At 36.0% G+C, this 27,294-nt stretch overlaps 3 protein-coding genes across 7 annotated transcripts; 1 reads left to right on the forward strand and 2 right to left on the reverse strand.

Moving 5' to 3' along the window:
• Positions 1-744: 744 nt before the first annotated feature.
• Positions 745-4,079, reverse strand: LOC145590184 (uncharacterized). The gene is made up of 3 exons (XM_081646939.1): positions 2,754-4,079; positions 1,285-1,481; positions 745-1,156 (listed from the first exon to the last, which is right to left on the reverse strand). Exons 1-3 carry the CDS (start codon positions 4,077-4,079, stop codon positions 1,030-1,032), a joined length of 1,650 nt encoding a protein of 549 aa, XP_081503065.1. The 3' UTR covers positions 745-1,029.
• A 4,651-nt stretch (positions 4,080-8,730) lies between these two features.
• Positions 8,731-21,183, forward strand: LOC145587275 (uncharacterized). Of its 5 annotated transcripts, XM_081644010.1 has the most exons (11): positions 8,750-9,154; positions 9,434-9,668; positions 9,832-9,918; positions 10,052-10,221; positions 12,121-12,257; positions 16,080-16,257; positions 16,441-16,621; positions 16,862-17,044; positions 18,193-18,305; positions 19,042-19,285; positions 20,631-21,183. In XM_081644010.1, the coding sequence occupies exons 1-11, from the start codon at positions 9,006-9,008 to the stop codon at positions 20,856-20,858; spliced, it is 1,905 nt and encodes a 634-aa protein (XP_081500136.1). In that variant the 5' UTR covers positions 8,750-9,005; the 3' UTR covers positions 20,859-21,183. The 5 variants fall into 5 exon arrangements, with proteins under 5 accessions (XP_081500137.1, XP_081500136.1, XP_081500135.1 ...); XM_081644009.1 differs by having other exon boundaries at positions 16,441-17,044; XM_081644011.1 differs by lacking the exon at positions 20,631-21,183 and having other exon boundaries at positions 8,731-9,154; positions 16,441-17,044; positions 18,914-19,046.
• Positions 21,184-21,689: 506 nt separating this feature from the next.
• LOC145587277 (putative membrane protein At1g75140) lies at positions 21,690-24,098 on the reverse strand. The gene has a single exon (XM_081644014.1). It carries the CDS (start codon positions 23,881-23,883, stop codon positions 21,919-21,921), a length of 1,965 nt encoding a protein of 654 aa, XP_081500140.1. The 5' UTR covers positions 23,884-24,098; the 3' UTR covers positions 21,690-21,918.
• Between the last annotated feature and the right edge of the window lie 3,196 nt (positions 24,099-27,294).

Genomic DNA, 27,294 nt, shown 5'->3' on the forward strand with positions numbered 1-27,294 from the left:
TAGAGCCAAAAAATCAACTATATAGACGCTCTTTATTCGGAAAATTATTGTTGTAACCATAAAAATTCGGAGCAATAGATTTAGCGGGAAAATGACACTCAATTGTAAATTATAACAAGTTTTTACTTTAACGACTGCCCTAGAAGCTTATTGGTTCCCATCAAAGATTGTTCTCCAAGGGTAACGCAGCTACTCCAAGGGTAACGCAGCTACTCCAAGGGTAACATAGCTACCTTCCAACTCCGTACCTCGATTCAAGGGGTGGAATAACTTCAAGAACTGATCGAATCTTTATGGGGCATGGAAGGCACATGCGTTTAGAGCTGTTGTTACTCCATGTTACGGCTTAATCTTTTTCTTAAATAATTCAGAAGACAAAGGTCGTATTTATAGAATACTCCATCCCCGATCCGGCGCAATCTTAGGGCATCAACTCTTCCACAAAGCTCCTTTCATTGGGTTCAACATCCCGCCTAGTGGTCCCAATCCATGCAACTGAGGAAGAAATATAGTACTCTAGCAGTTCGACCAATAACTTAGCGCCTAATCATATAATACAGTAATAATAAATATAATAGGTTTAAGGAAATTAAAATGGTTAGATCACGTAAATTGTAACCTTAAACAAAGTATGAGTTACAGAGTAAATCTTTAAGATCACCTCAATTAAATCTCTACCAAAGTTCACAAATTTCATCATTACAGTAATTATTTGTAAATTTCACTGTTAAATTTCCTGCCCTCAAAACTTTCACCAGAGCCACAAGGACCATAAGTGACAACAGACTTGAACGTTCAGTGAGCAAATTCCAGTAGTTTTAAAGCATCTCTGTAATAAAATAGGTTAAGAATACTAAACACTCAGCTCTTACCAATCTACAAGCTACTACAGTAGAATTACACTTATATTAGTTATATACACCAGAGTTTCTACAACTTGTACCCTGAAGTGATAAATATGTACACCAAACTCCAGAAGTTGGACTGGCTTACAATCAAGTACTAAATCTTATCTATCCACTTAATGACTTACAAAGCAACTTCTTTGAGGCCGCGCTTTTGAAGAAATTTCCAATAATAATTTAACATATGGTCATTTGGGGTTACCTGGCGCCAATTGCCAGTACAAAAAATTGCATATGCATCAGCAGCATACCTGTACAATGAAATGCAAACCAGTTACCTATTGTGGGTGAATGTTATGGACATCTTAGGAGGATAACAATAAGTCAATAACTTTGCAGGTCTTTCTAACAGTACCAAGGAAGCATCAGTTTCACTCACTTTCCAATCCCATGCAGCTGAGTCACATGTGTCCAATCATCAGATAAATACTCCCTAGATAATTGTTGAATCATTGCTGCTCTCTTTCTATGCAACCCCAAACTTTGTATCATACTTGCAATTCTAGTGACATCAGTGACAATAGCAGCTTCAACATTGGGGCACACATCAAAAAAGTGTGACAAAACTTTCCTGACCTACACAAAAAAAAAAAAAAAAAAAAAAAAAACCGCAAACAAATGTTTACAATCAATCTTGGATGAGTTGGATCCTCAAAATGAATTCAAGTATCAATTAATCCACACAAGAAATCATGACCAAATTATATGCAGTATTTCACCAAAGAAATTCCCTCCAAAGGATACACATGCGCACAAGCACAAACAGACACAAATGAGCATGAGAGGAAGATAAGAAAGCAAAACTTTAATAACTGTTAAATACTCGTTACATAACCTCATCTATTAAGCTCATCCACTTGGACAAGCCATGTTACATTACAAGACAATCGACAATTTATAAATTGCAATAAGTACAGTGTTACTACAAAGTAATAAGCAACAAAGGATTAAAATAGAAAGACACCAAAAGGGGTGTCACACAGGTAAATAAGTAGGGCAGAGGACACAGAAAATGCAAGCTCTTACGAAAACGTGAAGCAATTTATGGTATCTTTCTATGAGAAATATCCCTTGGATAATAAATGCCATATACTTCAAAATTTACGAAAAAATGAAAAATAAAATAATTGCATGAGATAAAGGCTTTAAATAAAAGCTTCATATTATATACTCTAGGACTCAACTCAAATTGATCATCCAGCAAAAGCAAGCACCAAACATCTCCCATTTCCCAACAACAAAGCTGACTAAATAATCACAAGGTATGAACTACGGGTAATTATCTATAGGCTTCTTCCTCAACTAATATACCCAATACATACAAAGTTGCTAAGGATAAAACACTACATTATCTGAAATGACACGTAAAAAACTCAGAAACCCAAAAGCAACATTTGTATTCATCAAGCACTTTGCAAAGCACCAGGATGTAATCCTGAATAATGAAAGCAACTTCAACATATCAAGTGTAGATATGACTCCTTTTCAAGAGAAACTCATCAAGAAAAAAAGTTTCATATAATGTGGACAGAGAGGAAGCAAACCTTAGAAACTAGAGATAACTTATGCCTTAATCTAAAGTCATTTCAAAAATTTCATAGAACGTCGTACTTCAATCGTTAGAAACTAGAGATAACTTATGCCTTAATCTAAAGTCATTTCAAAAATTTCATAGAACGTAATACTTCCATAATCATCTCCAATGTTACTCAATTGTTTTAAACATGAGACACAATAAATGCTCAAACAGCAGCATAAGCATGGCAGTTTAAGAAAATAATGTTTATGTTGAGGGCAAAAATAAAAAATAAGTTATTTTAGTACTTAACGCACATCATAAAAACGTACCTGGGGTCCAGAAGTGATATTTAAAAGCATACAAATCACTAACACTCTCCAGGGATCATCGGCATGCTGCTCTTGCAGAAGATTGTAAGGAGAGCAGGGTAGCCTGCAGGTACAGTCTGGTGCTTTTCTTTGGTAAGCATCAGATCGCTTCTCGGCAGCACTAAGAGTCCTGCTTCCACATTGCTGTTTACCTTTTACAGCACTACCGTCTTCTTCCTTACTCCCAATTTCCTCTTCCCTATTCAAGTAACTGTCCCCTGGGTAAGCATATTTGGAAAGTAACCCTTCAAATTCAACGTACATAGTCTTGTCAACCCTTCTCTTTTTCTTATTTCTACAGTCAGCCTTGTCTCTTTCACCATCAAATTCATTTTCCTTTGACACCTTTCTAAAGTATGGAGAGATCACCTTGGATGCCAAAGCTTTTGAACAGTTTTGGTTATCATGTATAGACCTCAGTGACAAGGGATCAAGGTCATTCTCCTGGCCAGCTGCTGAGTCACATTTCTTTTTTGCTTTTTTGGAAATGTTGCCAGCATTATTCATCTCCATGCGACATTCAAGTTTGTTGCTCTTCCTCAGCATTTTAACTTTGTTTCCTGTTTCCAATTTCTCACAAGTTTTCTTGTTTTGCTTCCTTACTTTTGGTAACGTGACATTAGTCCCAATTTCGTCATAGAATTGATCATTTTGGACTTTTTTCTTCCTTTTCCTTTTATTCTCTTCCTTACTATCATTCTTCTTCTCGTCCTCATTGTTGATAATTTCTAAGAGATCCCTTCCCTTTATTTTCTCCTCAAGGACTTGATTCTTTGTTTTAAGATCCAATGAAAGCCCTCCCAGCGAATTCCTGTCCTCATTTCCCCCCCTAACATAACAATCACCACCATCTTCCCTCTTTACTAGCACATTCAGAATTTCCTTGTTTCCCTTTTTCACAAAATATGGAGAAACAACTCTTTTCTCATTCTCATTCTCATTCATTAAACTGACAAGCAACTCCCTTTCCCTATTCCTCTCCAACCCAACAACATGATCATTCCGTAGTATCTTGTTCCGCTTCCTTTTGTTTTCCTTTTGATTGACAAAAAAAGGGGAAACGACTCTGTTCCTCCTACCCTCTAACAAATTCCCAGCAACAACCTGGCCATTTTGCTCAACAATTCCATTCCCATCATTTTCCCTCAATAATTCTCTCCTTCCCTCAATAATTCTATCACCTCTAAATTTATAATTAGACGATGCACTTAACCCTAATACGATGATAGGATTATTATTCACAACATTAAGAGTATCAGGAGGTACCTTATTTTGTTGGTACGCCATTCAATTTCAAATTTTGATGCTTTCGCTGTCTATAGGAATCAATCTCTCTCCTTCCTCCATTTCCGACTAAAGATAATTAGGGTTTCAATTTTCATTAATTCGACATCAATTTCCGAGAGTAATGTAATTAGGTTTTCGGACTCAAAATTTCTTTCTGGGAGAGTGGGAGAGTGCTCTAGTTTTGGCGGATCACATTCACATGCGACGTCAACTACGTAGTATATTTTGACTTTAGTATTATTCACACCTCTCTCTTTGACCGTATTTTGTGATTTATACGTAATGAAAAATATAATCATATGGAATTTTGTTAGATTCGTCGTGAGATATATTTTCAACATATGAATTATCAACTTTTTATAATTTTTGTTATTCGTTAATTAAAGATATTAACGATTGAAGTTGTGTATTGGTAAACGTGTCAACTAAAAGGAAACGGATGAAGCATATAATAATATATGGGCATATGGCCAAAAAAATATATACTCCACAATTCTGTGGACCGTGGTGCATTGCATTCAAGTGATGCAACTGTTGTCACGACTCACGCCAACAAAAACAAAATAAAAACCTCTACCCACTATTTATAAAAACCTCTACGGTTCTACTAAAAAAAAGTTATTAAAAAAAACTTTACCAACTAACTTATTTTGAGCTAAACGCAAAGGTTAGTTTATTCTTAACAAATTTTAATAAATTTTATTGATTTGATTGATTCTAAATATTTTCCTAAGCATAACAAAAATTATTCCAAAATTTAAGCATATATAATACTCGTAATGATTAAAGATTTCATACATTCTTAAAATAAAATAAAATGAAGCAATCTGAAATATGTTCTAGTAAATGTCTGCAATTTAATTCTTAACACTCCTTTTTCTATGAGATGGCCACGTGATACCCAATTTTGGAGGTTCACAAAAAATGGGATATATACCGTTATAAATGAATATTGGCTATTAAAGATGGGAATGCATCTAATCAGGGTCCTCAGGTAGTAAGGGATTGACACACTACTCATGTGCTCAATTTAGGGGATTAATGCCCTTCCAAAGTCACTTCCTTAGGAGTGCAAATAAACGGAATCTCGCAGTTAAAGAGAGATTACACTACCGGCATATTGTTCCTGATATGGTGTGTCCTGTGTGTGGTGCGCCCAACGAATTTATCCTTCACTCTCTCTTTGAATGCAATGCAGTAGCAGACAAATGGAGCCACTGTGTAATATCTTGGAATACAGGTGATATCCCATCTTCTTCTTTCTCTAATCGTTGGCTTTGGTTGACTAAGAAGTTGAAGGCAAATGAATTGCGCACCATGGCTACTCTAATGTGGGCAGCGCATGGGAGTGTTGCAACCTCAATTTTTTTGTAACAAACTCAAGCAAATGCAATGCTTCTAGCTACATGATATGTGAAGGTTATAGAAGGGCATAGCCGGGCCGGCCCGCGGGAGGCACGGGCCCGACACGGAAATGGCACGACACGACACATTGACCGAGGAGTGGGTCGTGGGCCATGCCGTGATGAACAAGATTTCGACAATTCGGCACAGGCACGGCATGAACCCGCGGGCGGCACGGTACTTTGGCCCGCGACAGCTCGCGAGCACGACACATGGCACGGCCAAACACGGCATGTGGCACGCCAGGCAGGCAGGCACGACACGGCCTGTGACTAATCATTCGCTGCTTCAATTGAATTAATAATGAAACTAACATAAATAATAAAGAACTATAATAATAATAATAAAAAGAACAATAATAATATAATAATAAAATAACATACTATAGGGAATATTTCAAGCATCTCACACTTGAGCCCCACTGTGATCATACACTTAAGCATGGTGACGTCTAAAGAGTAAAAGAGTCGCCAACAAGTTTTAGGAACTTGTAAACCGTTCACAGAGTGAAGGTTACACCCCTTCACGATCCATGAGATCGCTAACTCCATAGGTTTGGAACCATAACTGGATATTCAGGGATAAGGTACAAATCCAACCTAAAAGAGATTGAACCTGCCATAAAAATAGGCATCTACTTTATTCTTCTCGTATTCATGTGCTCTTTCCGACTAACATACAATCAATAGATTAACCTTAAACCTGTTTAATCTATGTTAATTGAATATTAATGCACAAACAAATCTATAATTGGCGATCACTTGAATTATAATCATATTAACCTAAACAAGATTATTAATTATCTTATTAAGCGTGATTACAAGTACAAATTCCCTTTAAACACGCATAAAAGGTGTGATCAAGCAATAAAAACAATAATATATCAAGCAACAATAATAAATTGACAACAATCATCATCATCATATTAATAATAATAATAATCTCAATCTCAAAGCAATAATAATATTAGCAAGATCCTAGGCATGATACTAACAAGATTAATAACAAACCCTAGCATGTCACTAAACAATAAAAATTAAAGCTTTATCCCTAACATGATACTAACATGGTATAAGAAAGAATAGGAAGCATCATAGAAACATGCATGATATTAGAAATCTTAGTTATTACCCTAAACATGATAATAGGAATCATAAAGACATCCTAACATGATACTAGGAATCAAAATAATTAAAGCATGATTTCTATATCAAAATAATAACAATTAAATTACTTACTTGGATGCCTCGTATCTCTTTCTAATAACAAAATACACACGTTAGTAACTTCAAGGAAAATAATAAACAAACAATTAAATTAAATAATTGAAATAGGGATTTGGGACCAAACCCTCAGAAATTATCAACCTTTGCAACTTCGAACTTGGCTAGGTGTGTCTAGAACTAATGTATGTCGAATTTTGTAAGAGGGAAGGTTAGAAAAAGAATAGAGAGAGAATAAGCTTCTAGCTTTTAGAGAGAGAATAGAGAAAGATGATGATTGTTGATAAAAAATGTCTGAAACGGGGAGATACGACCCCTATTTATAGAAAAATAGCCCGGAAACAAATCAAGTCCTACTCGGAATAAAACTGACATCTGTCATCAGGCGACAGACGACAGGATTAGCGCCAGGCGACAGATGTTAGCGCCAGGTGACAGACTTTGTCCTTTGGCGCTAATTAAAAGATAAAACGCGTTTGTACGCGGAATCCTCTTCTTAATATGATTAAGCAGCAAATTCCGTGTTTATCAAATTAAAATCAGGTTTATCATAAAACGCTTATTTTATTCCAAATAAAACTCTTTAAAATATAATTATCAATCCTAATACTATTAGAATTAAAAAGAACCTTTTACATATTCTAGAAGATTAAAATCAATCCTAATAACTTTAGGAATAATAATTAATAGGCCCTCCTCTAGATCATCGGGCCGCATATAAAATTCATTTCGGGCCAAATCTAATTTAATCCATAACTTCCTCATAATTCATCGGAATCGGGCTTATAATATATCGTTGGAAAACTCTTTTCGAGCCCGATCCCTACACTATTATTGGACCCTTATCATGGACCAAACTAAATTGGACTGGCTATTTTCATAAATAGAGTAAGAAAAGAAATGTTTTCAAAAACAAAAAGAGAGATATTTTAATAAAAACATCCACATCACTAGACTTTTCACACTTTCACCTTGTTTGATAATCAAATGATGTGAAAGGTATTCATTTTTGGGTTTGGTTTTGGGGAGACACATTTGGGTGTCTACACATATACATAAATTAATAAAATTATTTAAATAGTGTATCCATTTTAAAAGTTGTTCAAAAAAAATATATCGATTTTTTTTAAAAAAAAAAACAAGGGCGGCACGGTGACTGGCCCAGCCCGGCACGCCAGGCACGTGGGTCGTGACGTGCCGTGGTCTGGGGTGTGCGAAATGGTGGTCCGGCACGACACGACCCACCAAAATGCAGGCACGACACGACATGAGCCACCACTAGGCACGGCAAGGCATGGCCCGCGGTGGCCAGGCACGGCACGATGCCCACCTCTAGTACTGAAGCTAGTGGATGAGAACATGAAGTATTTGTGAAAGTGTTTGGCCCAGCTCAAAGAAATATAGCCATTAGTCCACCCTCATGGGTTCGCCCTCCTATTAATTGTGTTAAAATTAATACTGACGTTCACTTACCAAGTGATGGCAGGGTTGGTTTAAGTGTAGTGATACGAAACCATAGAGGTGAATTACTTGTAGTAACAGCTGTCTCTAGAGGGAAGGCTCTTAATGCAGAATATGCAGAAGCTAGAGCTATAAAATATGGGGTGCAACTTGCCAGAAAGGATGGGGTATCACAACATATGGGTGGAGAGTGATGCAAAGAATATGGTACAGGCAATACGAAGACAAGTTCAAGGCGCAACTCTGACCCACTTAGTCTATGAGGATGCTAGACAACATGAATCACATGATAGCTTATCTTTCGAGTCTTTTAATATTTCTTTTGTTAAGAGGGCATTTAACACTGTCGCTCATATGGTTGCTACTTGCTAGATGGGAGATGGGTAGTAATCCGGAAAGTGTTTGTATTGGTACCTTTTCGCAAGGGATCATTACCTTAGCGGAGCTTGATTTGATTTATTAAAATGCTCGGCTTAACCTCTTTAAAAAAAAAAAAAAAAAAACGCAGTATAACCATGATGGGTGACTGGCGTAATATTAAGATTATTTGAGTGATGATGTGGCGTCTTAAAATGTTGGGAAGGTAATGTGACACAATATAAAACAGCTTACGTGACATTTTTAGAAACGGTATAGATGACGGTGATTATCGAATAACTGAATGAGAAAGGCAGTTTTGTTTGGAGTATTGTTTATAGTTTTGGACAGTGAGTGATAAAGAGAAGAACGGGAGAGACAGCGCATATTGTGGGTTACTTGCAGTTAGAGGTTCGAATAGCGCGAAACCCTCCATTGATTTCTCCCACAGCAGCAGCAACTCACTCTCAATTGAGCAGCAATGGAGAATAAACCCAGAATGTTCGACAACTTTATGACGCTTTTTCAGCGCCGGATTTCCAGTCCTCGCTCTCCTTCCTCCTCCGATTCTCCCAATTCCATTCCCTTTCTCTCTCCTATCGCTAATTCTGTTGTCGCTCGATGTTCCAAGTAAATTGTCCTACCCTCTTCTTTCTTTTTTCTTTTTAATTATTCATTTTGATTTCTTATTATCAATTTTTGCTGATTTTGTATATTAATTTTGATTTTGTTGATTGCTATTTATGTTCAAAGTAACAACTAAAAAAATCTGTAGAATAAATTAATTACTATTGATTAGACCTGCATTTATTTGTGATACTACTAGCTATTTTCCCCAATTATGGAGGATTCGCCTGGTTGGATTGGTCCTGATCAGATAAATTGCTACTACTCCGTATTTGTTTACAGGATTTTGAATATGTCTACGGAAGATTTGTGCAGTTGTTTCGATGTAGAGAACGGTGAAAGTGGCAACAAACCAATCACCTATGCTAGACATTTGTTAGAGTTTTGCTGCTACAGGGCATTTAATGTTTTGACCGCTCGTGCTGATTATTTGAGCGATAAGGAATTCCGTCGCTTGACATATGACATGATGCTTGCGTGGGAGGCTCCCGGGGTTGACGGTGAAACTTTATACAAAGTGAGACAGCAAATTGCTTGTTGATCTTTGTAAGATACCTTGGTATTATAAGTAGCATTTGTCAAGGAATTTGCATGATGGTTAATATTTTTTGAGCCGCAAAAACTTAGTGTTTGCCTTCACCATCTGGACTTACCGACCTTGTTATGTGGTAATCTTGCAGGAAAGCGCTTCTCCCAGTAGGATGCAGAGCGAAGATGATGATGGATGGTCTTTATTTTATTCAAGCTCTACTGCGACTGCTGTTCAGGTCATTCATATGGTTTCATGCCCTAAGGAGTTTGTCAATTATTGTTTATTTAATTGCTTTATGCTCGAATGATATTTGATACTTCTTTGGCTGTTTTTTTGTATTCATTTTTTGTTGTCTTGTTGATTGATAGGTTGATAATGAGAAAACTGTTGGCCCTGAAGCCTTTGCACGAATAGCACCTGCTTGTGCAGTTATTGCTGATGTAGCAACTGTACAAAATCTTTTTGATGCACTGACAAACACTTCTGGAAATAGACTTCATTTTCTTATTTATGAAAAGTACCTTCAGAGCCTTGGTAGGTGTGTTTCCGGATCTTAAACTGGTTGACATCTGCAAGTCATCTATAGTTTTTATGTTTTCTTCTACAAAATATTTTTTGCAAACAAGTAAAGTGATTCCCTTTTTTTTTTTTGGGTATTTTATGAGCTCAAAATAATATGCTATTATTAACAATAACTACTTATTCATAACTATATGGTGCTGTCACTTATTTACATTTAACTATAATTATTAGGTTACCTTTGTTAAAGCTAACTTATTTTTCACTTGTTTATACCCTTTTTTGTTAAGCTATAATAGTTACACATACAAAGTATTAAAGCAGCAAGGGCTTTCCCATATTATTCTACAGGGGAGATTTACAAAAACTGGGATAATTTATAGTTGTGGCATTTTGGGTGATGCTATGAGGACACCTTGTATATTTTTTTTTAACAACTTTTGTTACCAGTGGCAGATCTGGGGATTTGTGGAATGGGGGTACGAAATTAAGTTTGATAAACAAAAAATAAAAAAAATAAAAATAAAAATACAAAATAATATGTGGAGTGTAATCATTTTTTGCCTTCTAATTTTTAAGTTATTAATCCATTTCACTATTGTATTACTATTTGCATGTATGATACACACATCCTCCGACAACAAGGCTTATAAATGAGTAACAAATTATGGCTTTGGGTAAAAAAGGGATTATCTAAGAGACCAGTTTGGAAGAACTATTAAACAACACCTAAGAGACCAGTTTTTGTAAATTCCAAGTCTCTTCGATTTTAACAAATGCAGTAAAAGCAAACTGGTTCGTGGCTTGGGCTATCTACGTAACAGTATCTAAGTGACCGGGTATATGATACAACAAGTCTCTTTGTTATCAATTTTTTTTTTCTAGAATGGGGGTACAACTGTACCTCTGTGTACCCCCCTAGATCCGCCAATGTTTGTTACCACATATGTGGATGCATGCTCCTATTTTGGTTTGGGGGGTTGAGTCTGAGAAAATATGTTGTTTTTGGGTCATATTTTGCTTATGTACATCTTAGGTGTCATCTGAGATATTCTGCTTGTGTTGTTGAGTTGAAGGAGTTCCAAAAGGAAAAATTAAAGCTCTTCTGACTTAGTAATTGATTTGTATTCCCTAAGGTGATTTCTATGCTTTAGTCTTTGGATCGCATCTCCTACAGGTGCCTGAAAGCTGGCTTCTCTGCCTAAACCAATTATCATATTGGTCTGTACACCTCATAATTGGAAAGGCTTAGCTAAGTCCAGGGTGCTATATACTATGTCTCATTTTTGTTCAGTTATGCTTCTACTTTTAGAGGCTCCCCCTCCTGTCATACCAAAGATGGCACTTTTTCATCCCACAGTGGTTGCCTCTTGTTCACAGATCCAACTTTCTCTACAGGGACATTTTGTGCTCGTTAGTGATTGTAGAATTTTCTTTGTATCTAGCAAACTGATAAACCTTACAGAATAAAGTCAAGGAATAGTTTTAGATTTTAAAGATAAAATGCTAATGGATATAGCCAGTGGACAAATTTATGAGATGTCAGAAAGAGGACTGTAGTTATTTGGTAAGGAGTGTTTTATTATATTTTGTTTTGTTCTTGATGTTGACCATCTTGCGTGAGGCACCATTTGATCCTCTAAATTGTGATAACTTCAAAGCTTCTAAATTTTTATATTTAAACAAGCTTTGGGGTCCTATCCATCTCTCAATTTTATTCAACATGAGGGAAACTTTGATGGATTTCTTGTTTGTTAGATTTATGATCTAGTGTAGTTCATTGCTGCTTATGCATTATGTACTGTAGATTTTTTTGTCAGGGTTGATGGTTTGTATTTTTTTTTTATCCTTGCTGGTGCAGGAAAACGTATGGAACTTCTCATGATTTGGAACTTTGTTGGTGATCTATCTTTTGCAGGGTGATCAAGAGTGCAAAAAATGTGTCATCAGTTTTATCAAATCTTGAAATTGTTGATGGGGAGATCATTGTAGATGTTGATGGTACTGTCCCTACTCAGCCAATTCTCCAGCATATTGGAATCTCCGCATGGCCTGGTCAGTCATTTCCTTCTTGGAAAACATACCGTACAATTTGAGTTAGATGATCTTTACATGATTAATTGGAAACTTTTTATTTGTTTTCTTTAATGAAAGAAAAGACTTGTTTATTTAGAATTAGGGTTGTTGAACTTGGATCTTCGTATTAATGAAGCTTAGTTGCCCTGTTTGGGCTTTCTTTCAAAAAAAAAAGAATTAGGGTTGAGTGTGAATTTTATTTAGTTAACAGAATGTCAAGTTTGTAGATTAACCATCAGTGGTCATTAGTCTTATTTTCCAAACAAGGATATCAATATGAGATTGACTATCTTGTATCCAGCTAACATGTCTCAAGCTTGCCTACACTTAGGAATTGGGATAGTTGGAATTAGTGGAAGATCTACATGGGTCTTGAATAACCCGCAAAGTTTTATAAATAATTAAATTCTACAACAACAAAAACAACCACAACAACAACAAAGCCTTAGTCCCAAAGTGATTTGGGGTCGGTTAACATGAATCGTTATAAGGAACCGTCCTTAAAGGGAAAATAGCATAGCGTGACCTGCAAAATGAGGTATTTTTGATAATTTTTTGATAGTTTTGACTTCTAATCGAATTCTAGAGGGCCAAAATGACCCCAAAATCTTAGTAGAGTAGTTTTTGGCTCGATAATCGATGAATTTTTTTTTTAATAAAAATGGAACTTAACGGCTTCCTTAGCGGAAACTGTTAAGTGGTGGTGAAATCTAACTTTTTTGTATTTTTGTATGCGGTTAAATAAAAAAGAAAAGGGAAATTCTCTTTAGTAACACCATACTTTTAAGTTTTCTCAGTGGTAAATTGCAAAAAAACTTATTATTTGTGGTAAACTCGAATTTTTATATTAAGCTAACTATAACATTAATGATTAATTTTAACTTAATAATTAACTATAGTTAGGTTTTTTTTTTGTTTACATTTAAATAATTTTAAAACTAATTTCTTTTTTTTTTTTTTAAAAAAAATCATCTTCTTCCCCAACCAGCATCCCACCACGCCGGCGTCGGCACCAGCGCCCACTCCCCTTCCCCTACCCTCGCCGTCGCCCAGCCACCTCGCACGCTGGCGCGCCGGCCTCCCCAGCCCGCCACGCGTACCCCCTATCCCTGAAACCCACTTCCCTTGCTCAGACCCACCTCCCTTCCCCCCGAAAACCCCTGGAAACCACCCCCAAAATCCCCCAGCGCCAATACTCCACCATCAAAAACCTAATCGACCCTTCCCCACCTTTGAAACCCATTGGTTTTTAGAACCATCGCCTGATTTTCGCCACTGAAACCCATAAAAAACCGAAGCACTGAGGCTGAAGTCGATTGATTTTGCTGATTTTTGTGGCTGATTTTCGCCGGTTGTTTGGGTCGTGGGTCTGGGTTCGATCTAGCGGAGGATAGAGAGGTTGCGGTTGCGTGGAAGGAGGAAAAAGAGAGGAGATTTGTGGTTGCGCGCGGTGGCCGTTGGGAGGAGAGTGCTCGGTTAGAGGAGAGAGAGGAAAGGTAGTGGGCGGTGGTTTGGACGTTTGGGGTTCCGCGTTGGTGGTGGTCTGGGTGGGGAGAAATTGGTTTTTTTTTTTTAAAAAAAATAATTTAATTATTAAAATATAAAAGAAATTAACCATGGTTAGTGAGTTTATATTAAAATAGTTATTCTCTGTGGTAGTCAAAAATTCGAGTTTACCAAAAATAATAAGTTTTTCTTCAATTTACCACTGAAAAAACTTAAAAGTATGGTGTTACCAAAGAGAATTTCCCAAAAGAAAAAGAGGTGGTTAAAAAAAAAACAGGCGTTTTAGTGGCAGTGAAATACAAATTTTCCAAATAAATTTGATACTTTTTGACATTTTTTGATGTTTATTGATAAATTATGTTATATTTGGTGATTTTTATTATTTCACTTATTGAAATGGTTAACGTTAAGATTTAAGAACACTTTAGTGAAGGCATTTATTAAAACCAAGCACCGTAAAATGCTAAGCGGAGGAAGTGTGGAAACAAAGTAAAAGAAGAGACTCTTAGGAACAACAAAATTAAAGATACCTTTGGGGTAAACATGGCAAACAATTAGTTTGTATGGTTAATTGTGCAGGAAACTTGTTCAAAAGTCCCATCGGCTGACTTCTCCTTTCTTAGCTTTTGAGTCTCCAACTCCTAGAAGGTTTTAAAGTGAAATATCTTTTATTAATTTTTTGTAAAGGTTTTAAAGGAACTAGCAACAAACAAATTCTGGCATACATATTAATGAGTTGAAAATGACACCAAGTGCTTATAACATTAAGTAAATGGGGTAGGAAAACAAAGCGGTCAGGGCTTAACAACACAAACTGAATCACCCAATCAAGTGATTCGATACCCTTTAGTGTGGGTGCCATTGATCCCTTCTCGAATGAAGAGACCATTGACATATTGTAAACCCCCAAAATTGTCTTTCGAAGGCCCCCAAACATTTCGTTTTGGGGAGTAGTGTTAAAATTGGTATTTTTCAAAGCAATAGATTGACAATCCATTACTAAGCTAAAACAGTATATTCCACAATGAATTATGTGAAGAAAAAGCTGTAATATGGGTGATTGAAGGAATATTTGTCACTTGTAACCTTTTGTATAGGCCATTTTAGCAATTACTACCTTTTCAAATAATAAATAAAATCAAATTGAATTTTACAACCCTACATTCACGTTCATCAAATTTGATACCTTTTGCACTTTTTGATGTCGTGAAAAGTCTTCATAAATGTTAATTCTACATTTTTACATTATTCCATTTATTGAATTATTGGTCAAATTAAATCATAAGTCAAAATTTTAAAAGTCTTGATGAATTTCCTAGATGTATCAAACAATCAAATTTATATGAAAGTTGCTATTTAGGCTGTAACATACATTTTTTTTTTTTTAAGAAAAGGCTGTAATTTCATTGTAGTCTATTCAGAAGGTTGTAAGTGACAATTCAGATTTTAATGAACGATATTTTAGTAACATTCATATAAAGAGACCTTTTTATTTTAACTCTCAACTTTCAAGTTTGTGTTATTAATTATTAACACTTATTGGGTACTTTCCTTGAATATCATGTAATCCCGTCCCCTTATAATTGGTCGTATAATTGAGTTATGACATTGGGATTTGTAGTATTTAATAAGTTGATTTTATCTTATCCGTGTTCCTTTTTTAAATTCGATCCACTGCTTGACATTTTTGCAGAACGCCTTCACTTTTGTCCTTTTTTTTGTGTGCATTGGAGGTGTATGCATGCTTAGGGAATGTGTTTTGTGTATGTGTTTAGTGAAAGTGAGTGCATTGTGTCAGGTGTATCTGGTCCTGTGCCTGGCCTGTTTGCTATGCTATGTATGGTTTTCATTTCAGCCTAAAGTACCCATGTTCAGTATTTGACTAATTAGCTTTTATGATAATTCATATTGGTCCGCAAAAAAATTTGTCTTGAAAAGTGGAGTACTATTTTGGACTTGTATTTGTGTTTGATGTATGTTGCCGCTAGCCAAGTCCATGTAACATTGTGTGTTTCCGTGAACAAGAGGGGCCGTGAGAGGAAAAGCAAAGACATCAATTTTATTTAACTACGTTCATTTATGCTTATTTGCTCTGGTAATGGCACCATGGGATTGCTGTGGAAGTTAATATAATAACAAATCACCCTGGCTCACTCCACCTGTGAGTCAGGGCAACATGACAGTCCTATCTGTGTCATTGTAGATTCTCTCGTAGCTTATTCTCATGATATTTATTATTGTCAATATTTTTTTACACATCTTTTGGGCTTCAAATTTTTTTGGTCTTTCTTACAGGTAGGTTGACCCTAAGCAGTAAAGCTTTGTATTTTGAGTCATTGGGAGTGGGCCAGTATGATAAAGCTGCACGATATGATCTTTCTATGGATTTGAAGCAGGTCATTAAGCCTGAATTGACTGGGCCACTTGGTGCTCGGCTGTTTGACAAAGCTGTGATGTATCGATCAGTAACACTGTATGTATTTTGATCATGTCTGCAGTATTAGGTGTTAATATTTTGAATTGGACCTGCATAGTGTTATACACTTTTACAATTTACATAGCCAAGTCTGTGTTTTATGTAGTAATGTAAAGTTATATTGTACATAATGTTATAGAGTGAACCCTACATTCAGCTGCTAACTTTTTTCATTTACAGAGCAGAGCCCATATTCCTGGAGTTCCCCGAATTCAAAGGAAGCTCACGGCGGGACTACTGGTTGGATGTCACTCTGGAGATATTGCTTGCTCACAGATTTGTTAGGAAGTATCATCTAAAGGGAATTCAGGAATCCGAAGCAGTTGCTAGGGCTATTCTTGGCATATTTCGGTGTCGTGCAGTTAGAGAGGGTTTCTATTTTTTCTTATCACATTATAAAACATTGCTTCTATTTAACCTTGCTGAGAATCTTCCTGGTGGAGATACAATTTTAGAAACTCTGTCAAGTTGTTTAGCACTTTTGAGAACCAGTAGTACTCAAACAGATTTATATTCATCTGGGAGTGTTTGTACAGAGAAACAGCATATATTATACCCAGTTTCGCTTCTAGCACTAAGAAGATTTGGATTAATTCTTCAGGAAGATGTAGAATTTGATGAGGAAGCCACATATGGTGGCGGATATATACTTGTGGGTGAAGTAGATCTTTTGGAAGCAGCAGTAAAACAATCAAAAGTGGATACAGGGAAGGCTGTAGCAGCACAGGAGACTGTCAACCAAGTTAAAGTAGACGGGATTGATGCAAATATAGCAATCATGAAGGTAATTGAATGTTTGAATATATAGTATCTTTTGGTTCTTCATTTATTATCTCTCTGCAGGAAGAGCTGAAGAAGTTTTTTTGATGCCAAGATTTAAGTGACAATATAGTTTTTAAATCCTATCTTTATGCCTGGGAATACTTGAAATTATGACATTGTGACCAAGTGAAATTTACGTGCTTGTAACTCCTATTTTACTACTGGTGCAGTTTTAGTTAAAGTTCTGTTGACGTATAGGATATAAACGTGTTTTTAAAAATACGTATAGTTTCTCTGTTGGTCTTAATTGGTCAGAGTTAAGGGGTCCTTAAATTTACTACCACCACTTTCAAAAATCACTTACTTGAATTTAATTTCTCACGCTATCTTTACAATTGAACCACCGGCATCCTCTTAGTAAAAAACTTCCAAAATTGTCAAGAGAAATGTGTGGACTAAGCTGATGAACCTGCCAAAGGCCCCAATCAATCAAGTACATGTGAGTTGCAACAAGAAGGGTGCTTTGGACAAACCACCTTGAGTTGTTTACAAGAGCAGAGTGACGTGGGAAAAAGTTGGTTACAAGAGAGAAATTAATTAGGATATATATAACAATGATTAGGGAAGTGAGAGCGAATTTATTTTTCAGTAGCCTTTTATTATAGTGTGATGATATATCTCCTAGTATACATGATAAGTCACCCAATTCTATTTTTTTTTTCCTTTTGCTTTTGATTATACGTCATAAACTTTGATATTACCCTAATGTCTCTTAAGACTAAAGAGCCATATGCTATTTTTTTTTACTTAAATTGGCTTTTCATTTAAAATGTAATGGCTGTATGCTTCTTTAGTATACAATAGCACTCATGTAAGCCAAAACATTCAGAAGCACTAATAATTACTAAGACATTTTGATTCAGTCTATCATAATCTAAACTTTAAAAAAATAGAATCACTTGGGTAGTTGGCTGCATTGGAAATGATGAATTATTTTATATGACTTGATCTAGAAAGTATGGCTTTTTTTTTCAGCTTGATATTTTGTGCATTTATGATATAGGGGACTCATTTGTCATGGTTAAATTTGCATAGTAATTTGTTTGTTTTTCTTTTGTATCCTTCTTTCCTAATCAAGTAATCTAATGATAGATTTGATCCTTCTCGCAGGAGTTGCTTCTTCCACTGATTGTACTAGCTAGGCGTGTTCAGTTTTTGGCTTCGTGGGAGGAACCTTTTAAATCATCAGTATTCCTGGTGCTGATGTGCTACTTATTTGTGAGGTACTCTTGATCTTAGTAGAGCTCTACAAGATTGAATGCTTGTTTTTCTTTCTCGTAATTTTTGGAATGCTTGTTTTTAGATCTCGTTATTTTTTTGATTGGTTGGATAATAAATGTATTACTTTTATTTAATATATTTAGCTATATTTCTTGTAGCAGAAATGGGCTGTTAAAGTGTTTGGAATTTGGTTTTGGTATCCATATGTGAGAATAAGCAAGCTTCAAGACGTGCCAAATAAAGTTAGACTCGGGTTTTAGGAGCCTTTTTCAGATTTGAAATCTTGAATTCACACTTTACATGATGACTGGCATACTCATAATGTGTCAGAACCTAATCATTTTTAATGCCTGTGTGCTTAAGCCTTAAGACATAGTTGAAGGGAATACCAGGTTGCCATGTGGGGCCTTATCTCATTATGCTATAGATTCTTTCAGGATCTTGAGAATGTTGAGATTGCAATGGATACTTAATTAGAACACAAGCTCGTTTTTATCTAGACGTAGACTCCAAAATGTTAAAGCTTATTTGTGTTGTAACTTCCATGGTTTTTGAATGAGATTGCCACGGATGCTTATTAGAGTATATGCCCTTTTTTATGTGGATGTAGATCACAAAGGCACAAAGTTTTAGAGCTTATCATTGGGATGTGGCAACTGGTTGTATTATCTTTACCCTCTTTTAATTTTCTTTTGTCCTCCCAGATGTTTGAATAGAGTGTATCATTTTTATTTTCAGTGGATGGTTTAAGTTTGTGCTGCCTTTCATTCTTGTTTCCCTTGCGGTGCTTATGCTTTGGCACCGTTTGGCCAACAAAGGGAAGCTGGTAGATGCCTTCAGAATCATAGCGCCTCCCAATAAGAATGCTGTGGAGCAGCTGATTACATTACAGGAAGCGATTTCTCAGGTAGAAACGCTGGTCCAGGCTGTGAATATTGTTCTCCTGAAGATGAGAGCCCTTCTATTTGCTGTACTTCCAGAGGTATCTCTCCCATCCGAATAACTGAACATAACTTCTGTTTTTTGCTTTTTTGTCCAGCTCTATGAACTTTTTGTCCTGTATTTTCTGCTTATTACAACTTACTATATATAGATATCTGAAAGTGTATTTTTCACTTATATTATAATTGCTAGACATTGAGAAAGATTAATATCACAAGTGTATATTGAAATTAAAGAAGCTATCTTTTGTAATCTCTTGTGCTGGAAATCTCTTAAAAGAAAGAAAGCTTACACTTTTTTGGAATGAGATTCCTATGTGATATAGGAAACAACTTTTTTTTTTCGGGGGGTGGGGGGTAGGCTCTGCAATGAAAATTGGAAATTCATATTATATTCATCAAGGAGATGGAGATTAGAAAGTGACCTCTGATTTGACATTTGTCTTCATCTATTCTTCTGGATTATGAGTGCATGTATTGATACTTATGTCCATCAATTATTTTCTTTGTGCATGTGATAAGAGTATGTCCTTCGTAGATGAGATGCTCAGAAACAAGAATAACTATAATGAAGCTTTTGTCATGCCTGATGATTTGCTAGAGAGATCTCTTTTGAAGTTTAGCAATGCTTAAAAGACATACAAATGGATGCATAAACTTTTGAACTTTGTGACTGAAATGTTTTGAGAAAGTTCCCTTTAACCTTAATAGCTGTCTTTTAGAAACTTCAAATATCCTTGCATCTTGGATTTTTATTTGTGAGATTTACTATAACACCCCATATTTTCCCACAAGCCTAATGAGAACAAGGCAAAACGGAAAGAATATAATCCAACCTTCCTTTTCTTGTTTTATACTTTCTAGGACTTTTTTTATTAGTTTCCGAGGTTTTGGAGGAAATTATTATGTTACTGTCAATCAGGAAAATAGTGTAATTTAAAAATAAAGCTCTTTAAGGAATGATGGTCAACGAATGAGAGTCAAAGCTTCCTTCTTGTGTTGCTTTGCTTTAATACTTGCAATATTGCCTATCTGCACCGCACCCCCCCCCCCCACACACACACACACACAAGGCTTGAACCCTTGCCCAACATATAGCAAGAGTGCACCATTCTGTTGTCAAAACACCCAGATCATGACGCCTTGGCAAGGGTTTTGCGTCTGATCCCATTTCAATTGCTTAGTCTATGACTCACCTTGGCAGTGGCTGCCCTCCCTCACTATCCCCTATGAAATTAAGCATAAATCAAGGCATAGCTATGTTTGTACTAGCTCCATTCAAAGCTTTCCATGACCCTAAGTTCTGAAGTTTGAATCCTCTTACTACCTTTTTCATTTTGTTTTCCTTATTTTTGTGTCCTAACCTTATCTTCTTCTGCTCTTCAGGCCACATACAGGGTTTCCATCTTTTTACTTCTTACAGCGGCATTGTTCATACTAGTACCTTTCAGATTTATAATCCTGTTTGTTCTAATGGAGCCCTACACTAGGGAAATGCCTTTGAGAAGGGAAAACAGCTACAGGTGGTTGAGGAGACTAAGAGAGTGGTGGTTTGGGATACCTGCTGCTCCAGTTCAGCTCATCAAGCATGAGGACAGTAAAAAAAAGAAATAACCCCTCGAATTTGTGAAAGTGGATGACTAGACTGTTTTCACTGCTGTAAGAAGCCTTTGTATTTAACTTATATGACAGCAAAAGAACCTGCTGCATCACATTTTTAAGTTATCTGAGGAGGATGATTTTTTATTTGAATTTAAGCTGTTTTGTTGTACACTTTGTACCGAATACATCAATATAAAGTTGTAAACTGTGAACTAGTGTGTGCTTCAGGTTTGCTACATTGAATATCATACTGTATTATTTGAGTTCCTAAAAATGAACTGAAGTACATCTTTGTATTATTGTTGACTTTGACAAATTATCGAATAATTGTAGTCAGAAGCTCAAATACTGTGTATCCAATAGAATGAATAGATTCATGTATTATTGAAATCAGAAATCCCCTATAACTGAAATATCACTGGCTTCTTAACAATATGTTATTGTCTCAAAAGTTTACCTTCATCAATTGTAGGATTTTTTGTTCGTCCATTTACATGTATTTAGGAAACAAACACCGAACTGCATTCTACGGAATTTAGGAAACCAACAACGAACTGCATTCTACAGAAATTACCACTTTCAGAAAAATGGAGATATTGAGTATTAAGAATAGACGGAATACCCACCAAAAATGCGTATTTTAAGTCAAAGCTAAAGCAATACAGTTCCTTTCAGGAATTGGTAGCAATTGTTCGATTGTTGGCAGAAATCAGTTTTTCCTCACAATCACTGATATCATGCGTAAGAAAAAAGAGAAATTTTACAAATACAAAAAACTGCAATGACCAAGAAAAGAGTATCACAATACGCTTTCTGAGCATTGTAATAACGTTTTCCTAAAGAAAAGCATAACCCCTGTGGAAATATATATAGATAGAACTATAATAAGTTCTAGCATTATTGTATCCATCTTCACAAGTGAAGATTTTAAAATTACAGCTAGGGTAGAGGCTCAAACAGAAACACTGCATATGAACACATATTGATGGAACATGGAAACAAAAACAAAATTCAGTGAAAACACCTGTCACCTAGCAGGCTACAACACTTCCTGAAAGATTTATCTTACATGTCAATTTCCATCATCATACATGTTCTCTCTACGTTTGGGGAAAGCAGAAGAGTCGAGATTAGAACCTCTGAATTTCAGCTCCGAGGTTGCTCTATAATTGGGATCAACAGATAACGGTCTGGAGCTAGTGTCCACGGCACTTGGCCTAAAAGAGTTGCCTCCTCCACCAGAATATCGGGATGGAGAAGTATACCTTCTTGAAGGACCTCGCAAACCATTATTCCTCATATCCATGATGTCAGCATTTCTTGATGACGAATCAGTATAAGATCTATCTCCTGACCCAGACCCTAATGAGGCTCCTCCACTCGTGACTGAGGTGGAATTAAATGGATCATCTGGGCCCCATGATGTAAGTGCTTCCTTCTTCTTGGCAAAGAACTGCCACGCTCCAAAGAGGAAGAGTATGAAGAACAATACAGGACTTGTCCAGAGTACTGTGCTGGACTCTCCTCTGGAAATTGGAAGTTTTGAACGGTACATTCCCACATATCCTCCTCCAAGACCAAGAATAACAAGCTTTTCACGGTCACTAGCTATTAGTGGTATTGCTTTTTCCTTCCCACTCTCATCCACAGCTTGACCAGGTAAAAATGATGATTTGATCTCCTCTATACCAGCAGAAAATGTTAGACGAGGAGCACCAGACCTATAGTGCTGAGTTGAAACATTATACACATAGATCTTTTCTTGGCCTATGATTAGTAAGTATCCCTTGATTGCCTGAAATGCAAGAGGATCATCCATGTCAAACTTTTTCCTGGATCTAACCCTGCATTTGAAATTCGTCACATCACCTAATAATAATAGATGAATCAATTCGCCAGATGATGTAAACCCGTATGCTTTTGACCGCTCAGTTGCATCAAACACATAGTTAGACACTGTGGAATCATTCAGACCTTCACATTCAGTCTCCCTAATCTTCATAGTCCTCAAGTCCAAAGATCCAGCACCCTTCTCCATCAAGAACAAAAGCCTTTGTTTCAGGAAAGCCAGGGGGCGGCTTGTTGGCACAGCCAACCCATACAAAGTACCATTCTCTCTAAAAACCTTGATTTTCCCATTCCCTTCCACTGACAAAATGTATCTAGATCTTGCAACATGATGGACTTCCAAGATTGAGACTGGGGCGCCAATCGACCCAGCTTCCCCCGTACCCAATGCCACATGATTCTCCATGTGAAGGGAACTCAAATCCTCAGCAAGCGACGTCTCCCAAAGCCTATGAGCCAAAATAACCCCATTACTATGTCCTGTAACCAACATGCTCTCGTTCATATAAGCCGACATATAAGAAAGCATAGCAGTAACAGGTGAATCAGTCAAGGTATTGAACTCAACCAAAACATCCCCATTCCTCAAAAAGACATAAACTCGGCCGCTATCATCGCCAACCGCGATATACTTACTAGCACCCTCGTAATCTCGAAAGGGTAAAACATTAACACTAGTAGCAACTGAATCCAAACTCACAGCCGACATAAACTGAAATTTCTCAGACCAAAAAGGGCTGTACTTTGTAATGGAACCCGCTTTCAATCGATTCCCTGGCGCAGCAGTAGCCTTGCCTTTAGAATCTTCATCATGAATTCCAGCATCTCTGCCCACAGTATGAACTGATCTATCACCCTTATCTTTGTTATTAACATAGTTTTTTGAATCATCAAATTTGGACTCTAATCTTGTAACTAGCTCACTCAAATTCCTCACTAATTGTTCAAGCTTATCAATTTGAGATTGGTGTTGATTGTGCAGAATAGGGTCACCATTATTATTGTCATTGTTAGTGCTATGTTTATCAATATTATTATCATTGCAATTAGGAAGGAGCTGATTATCAGGTAAAAGGGTATCACAGTTTACAAAAAACCCATCAAAATTTTCAAAGATTATGGAAAAAGAAATGCAAAAAACAAGAAAAGGGACATAAAACTTGCCTTCCATAGAAGTATTATTGAACATTGGATTTTTCTGAGAAGAAATTAAAAAAGCTTCTCCTTGATTTTCGTAGCTGCTAGCTGATCATCCAAATCAAAGATAGAAAATAAAATCTGGGATTTGCAGATTGATGAACAATATTGATGGGGATTTGAGAAATGGTGAGGAGAGAGAAAAAGAGTTAGTGAGTTAGAGAGAGAAAGATTGCGGGTGTTTTCCAAAGTTACGGGCAGAAAGGAGTGAGTTGCCAGTTGACTGAAGGCGGTTTCAAAGGAGGTCTTAAATCTTACACAGAATTTTTACTCTAGATTTTCATGTCACGACAATTTCATGCCCACTCATTTTTACTCAACTGTTTTAAGACACACTAATCCTTTTTTTTTCTTCTTAATTTTCAGGTTCAATTAAGACACTATGATAGATAAACTTTCATATTAAGTACACCCTATTCTCTGCATCCTTTTATGTTTTTCACATTTTTCTACTTGAATATTCCAAAATGATCATTCCATTTCATGTTTTTTCCTTTTCAATATCTTTGTTTCACAATGACAATCTCACTTGTGGAGTAGAATGTTATACATAAATTAAAAATGGAAATAAATGAAAGGTTGTCCAAACATTGAATGTGGACGAATATTTTGTCCAGCCGTTAGATTTTAACATTTTTTTATTGTTTTGTTGGAAAGGTGGGTTATATTGACGAGTGTTAGATATTTCTTGAGTTATTTCTCAGCAATTTTAGAGAATTAATTTGAAATTTTCACCAATTAAGCATTTATGTTTGTTGCTAATGATACAATCGCAACCAACAACCCTGAATATAAAAAGATCCAAGTAATTATGAGGAGAGAAAATCAAATGTAAAGGGAGCAACGATTTTAGATGTGAAAATGAAATTTTTAGGGAGATTAATGATTAAACACTAACATCGTGATGATCAACCTAGAAATTGCCCCAAATTTAACAGATTTACATAATTCAGTGGAGCAAGAATTTGAAGGAGGAGAAAGAAAGTTTAGGTTTGGAATTACTTGCAGGCTTCTACATGTCTTGCTTTTGTGGTTAAGAATATCATAAAATTAAGACAAACGAATTTTTTTTAAAAGAGAGACAATGTTAGGATTCTAGAGAGAGCGAGGGGGATGAAAGAATTGGAGATGTTTTTGAATGTGGTGGAATACTGGCTACTAAGTAGTTAAGAGGTTGAAATAAATGGTTGACTAATTTAATATGGGAAGATGTTTTTAAAACACATAAAATGGAACATAGGAAGATAATTGTAAAACAAAAAGAGTACTATATTTTCTTCATACAATATTATCGTTACAAAAAATTTTAAAGACAATTTTGTCGCCATTGTTTTTTAATAACCATACCCATGTTGAATATAAAATTCATGGAGAACATCCTTTTATGCACGTGGATTAATTTTTTATGGGGAACAAACGCATGGGACACAACTATATTTGAATAAAAATTATCGTTAATCATGTAAAGTCCCAATTAGGGATGGCAATGGAGCAGAGGTGGGTCGTGAAGGTATTGTGTCCTCGCCTCTAGTGCAATTACTAAATATAATATGGATCGTATTATGGAGATAATAATTCGTTTATTTGGGTCGTCTTTACGTCTTGCTAGAGAACGCTAAAGACCTTTGGGTTAGAACGAAATAAACCCGAAGCCCGCCTAAACGGATCCTACGAGGTCACACGTGAGCTTGGATCAATAAAAGAAACCCAAAGCACATGATGGGCTTAGGGGTGGCCGGCCAAGAGAGAGAGGAAAAGGAGAGGAAGGCCCAACCCTAATTAGTTTAATCAGATTATATTAATTAGGGCTTGGGAGGAAATCAAGATACAATATTCTTTTTGAAAAGAATTTACATCAGTTTTCTCTTTCTCTCTCTCTCTCAAAACACTGGTTTTGGTAAAACTCCAAGGAAGAGGAAGGTTTTCCCGTCCAACTAGCATTGGTGGAGTGTTGATTCAAGCCGGTGGACTGAATAGGGGAGTCACGCTTGAGGCTCTACATCTCTCGCATAGTAGAAGGTCGCAGAGTAGAATATTGCAGAGTCGAAAGTTGCAGAGTAGAATTCACGCATCAAAGGTTAATTCTAAACTATTTTGTGATCTTTTAATTGTATATGCATGTGATCCTGTTTAGGTGCGTATGAATATGATTAATGAAATTCCGCTTAGAGTACCTAAAATCCTACAGTGGTATCAGAGCCCCTTGCATATAATTTATCGGTCACAATAATATGATTATTTTGATGTGATTAAGGCTAATTTTAATTTGGTTAAAGGGAGGAATTGAATTATGGATTGAATAACCCAATTAAAATATGATTTTGATTGATTGGAATTAATTAAATGGAGATTTAATTGCTCAATTTCTTCTAGCCCTAGCCGAAAATTAAGAACCCTAAAAGCCCTAATTTATTTCGAAAATTTTGATGTGTTATGAACCCTAATTATTTTCGAAATTTTAAGTGTTAAATTCATGTAATTTAATCTAATTTTTCATATTTAAAATTTGTTTAGGTATGATTAATTAATTCATGTGAAAGAGTTTTATATAAATTAGGGATTAATTATATGAAAAGCCCCAAATTAATTAAAATGGAGATTTTAGATTAATTTTATGAATTAGGCATAAACTGTTTATGTTTAATTTAATTAGATCATCAAATTAATTTTGCAAAAGTTGTAAAATTAATTTTACTCAAAAAAAAAGAATGATGGGTTGAGTGGGAGCAGCCACAGCTGGGTGGCCGGACCACCTGCATAGTGAGCCACGGTGGCTGCTCCGGTGGTCAGAAGGGCGAGGCAGAGGGGCGGTAGAAAAGGGGAGGGGTGGTGGCCGGACTGTGCAAGTGCACATCCCATCCACTGCCCTGCTGGTTGGTGCGCTAGGCTTCTACCTGGTGTGCCAGCCAGCGCTGCTGTGGCTGGGTTGCTGCCTGGCTGCGGCGGTGGCTGTGTTGTGGCTGGGCTGTGAGCTCAGTCACACACCCTATATTTTCAAAAAAAAAAAATTATTTAATTAATTTTAAATGTTAAAATTCAAAATTAGCTTTGGATAAATTTTAAAAATCATAATTTTAGGAGATATTTGAGCATATTCCAATTTTGGTTATTTGACTAGGTTATAAGATAATTCCATAATTTGATTTTTTAATCTAATTAAAATTATGTGGTTAGCAAGTTATTAGGATGGACTTAAATTGGTTAGGATAATCCTAGAATATAAATATGATTTATTTTCTTAGATTATTTATTTAATTCTATCTCATGCCTAATTTAATATATGATATTTAATTATGGTAATGAATAATATGGAGATATTACCTAATCATGTATTAAAATATGTAATATTTTAGGAATACTTGTTGCCTTAATTAAGAATATCTGATATTTTAGTTTAGGCAAA

The sequence above is a fragment of the Chenopodium album genome, chromosome 17 (genome assembly GCF_948465745.1).
Source record: "Chenopodium album chromosome 17, dcCheAlbu1.1, whole genome shotgun sequence".
Classification (NCBI taxonomy): domain Eukaryota; kingdom Viridiplantae; phylum Streptophyta; class Magnoliopsida; order Caryophyllales; family Amaranthaceae; genus Chenopodium; species Chenopodium album.

Bases quoted from the DNA above. Each gene is read 5' to 3' on its own strand.
- LOC145590184 (XM_081646939.1), bottom strand. From the start codon at position 4,079: ATGGCGTACCAACAAAATAAGGTACCTCCTGATACTCTTAATGTTGTG. The intron at 1,482-2,753 runs GTACGTTTTTAT...TTTTTTGTGTAG, and splicing joins ATATCACTTCTGGACCCCAG to GTCAGGAAAGTTTTGTCACA. The intron at 1,157-1,284 runs GTGAGTGAAACT...TTCATTGTACAG, and splicing joins CAGCTGCATGGGATTGGAAA to GTATGCTGCTGATGCATATG.
- LOC145587275 (XM_081644009.1), top strand. From the start codon at position 9,006: ATGGAGAATAAACCCAGAATGTTCGACAACTTTATGACGCTTTTTCAG. The intron at 17,045-18,192 runs GTAATTGAATGT...TCCTTCTCGCAG, and splicing joins CAAATATAGCAATCATGAAG to GAGTTGCTTCTTCCACTGAT. The intron at 18,306-19,041 runs GTACTCTTGATC...TTTTATTTTCAG, and splicing joins ATGTGCTACTTATTTGTGAG to TGGATGGTTTAAGTTTGTGC.
- LOC145587277 (XM_081644014.1), bottom strand. From the start codon at position 23,883: ATGTTCAATAATACTTCTATGGAAGGCAAGTTTTATGTCCCTTTTCTT.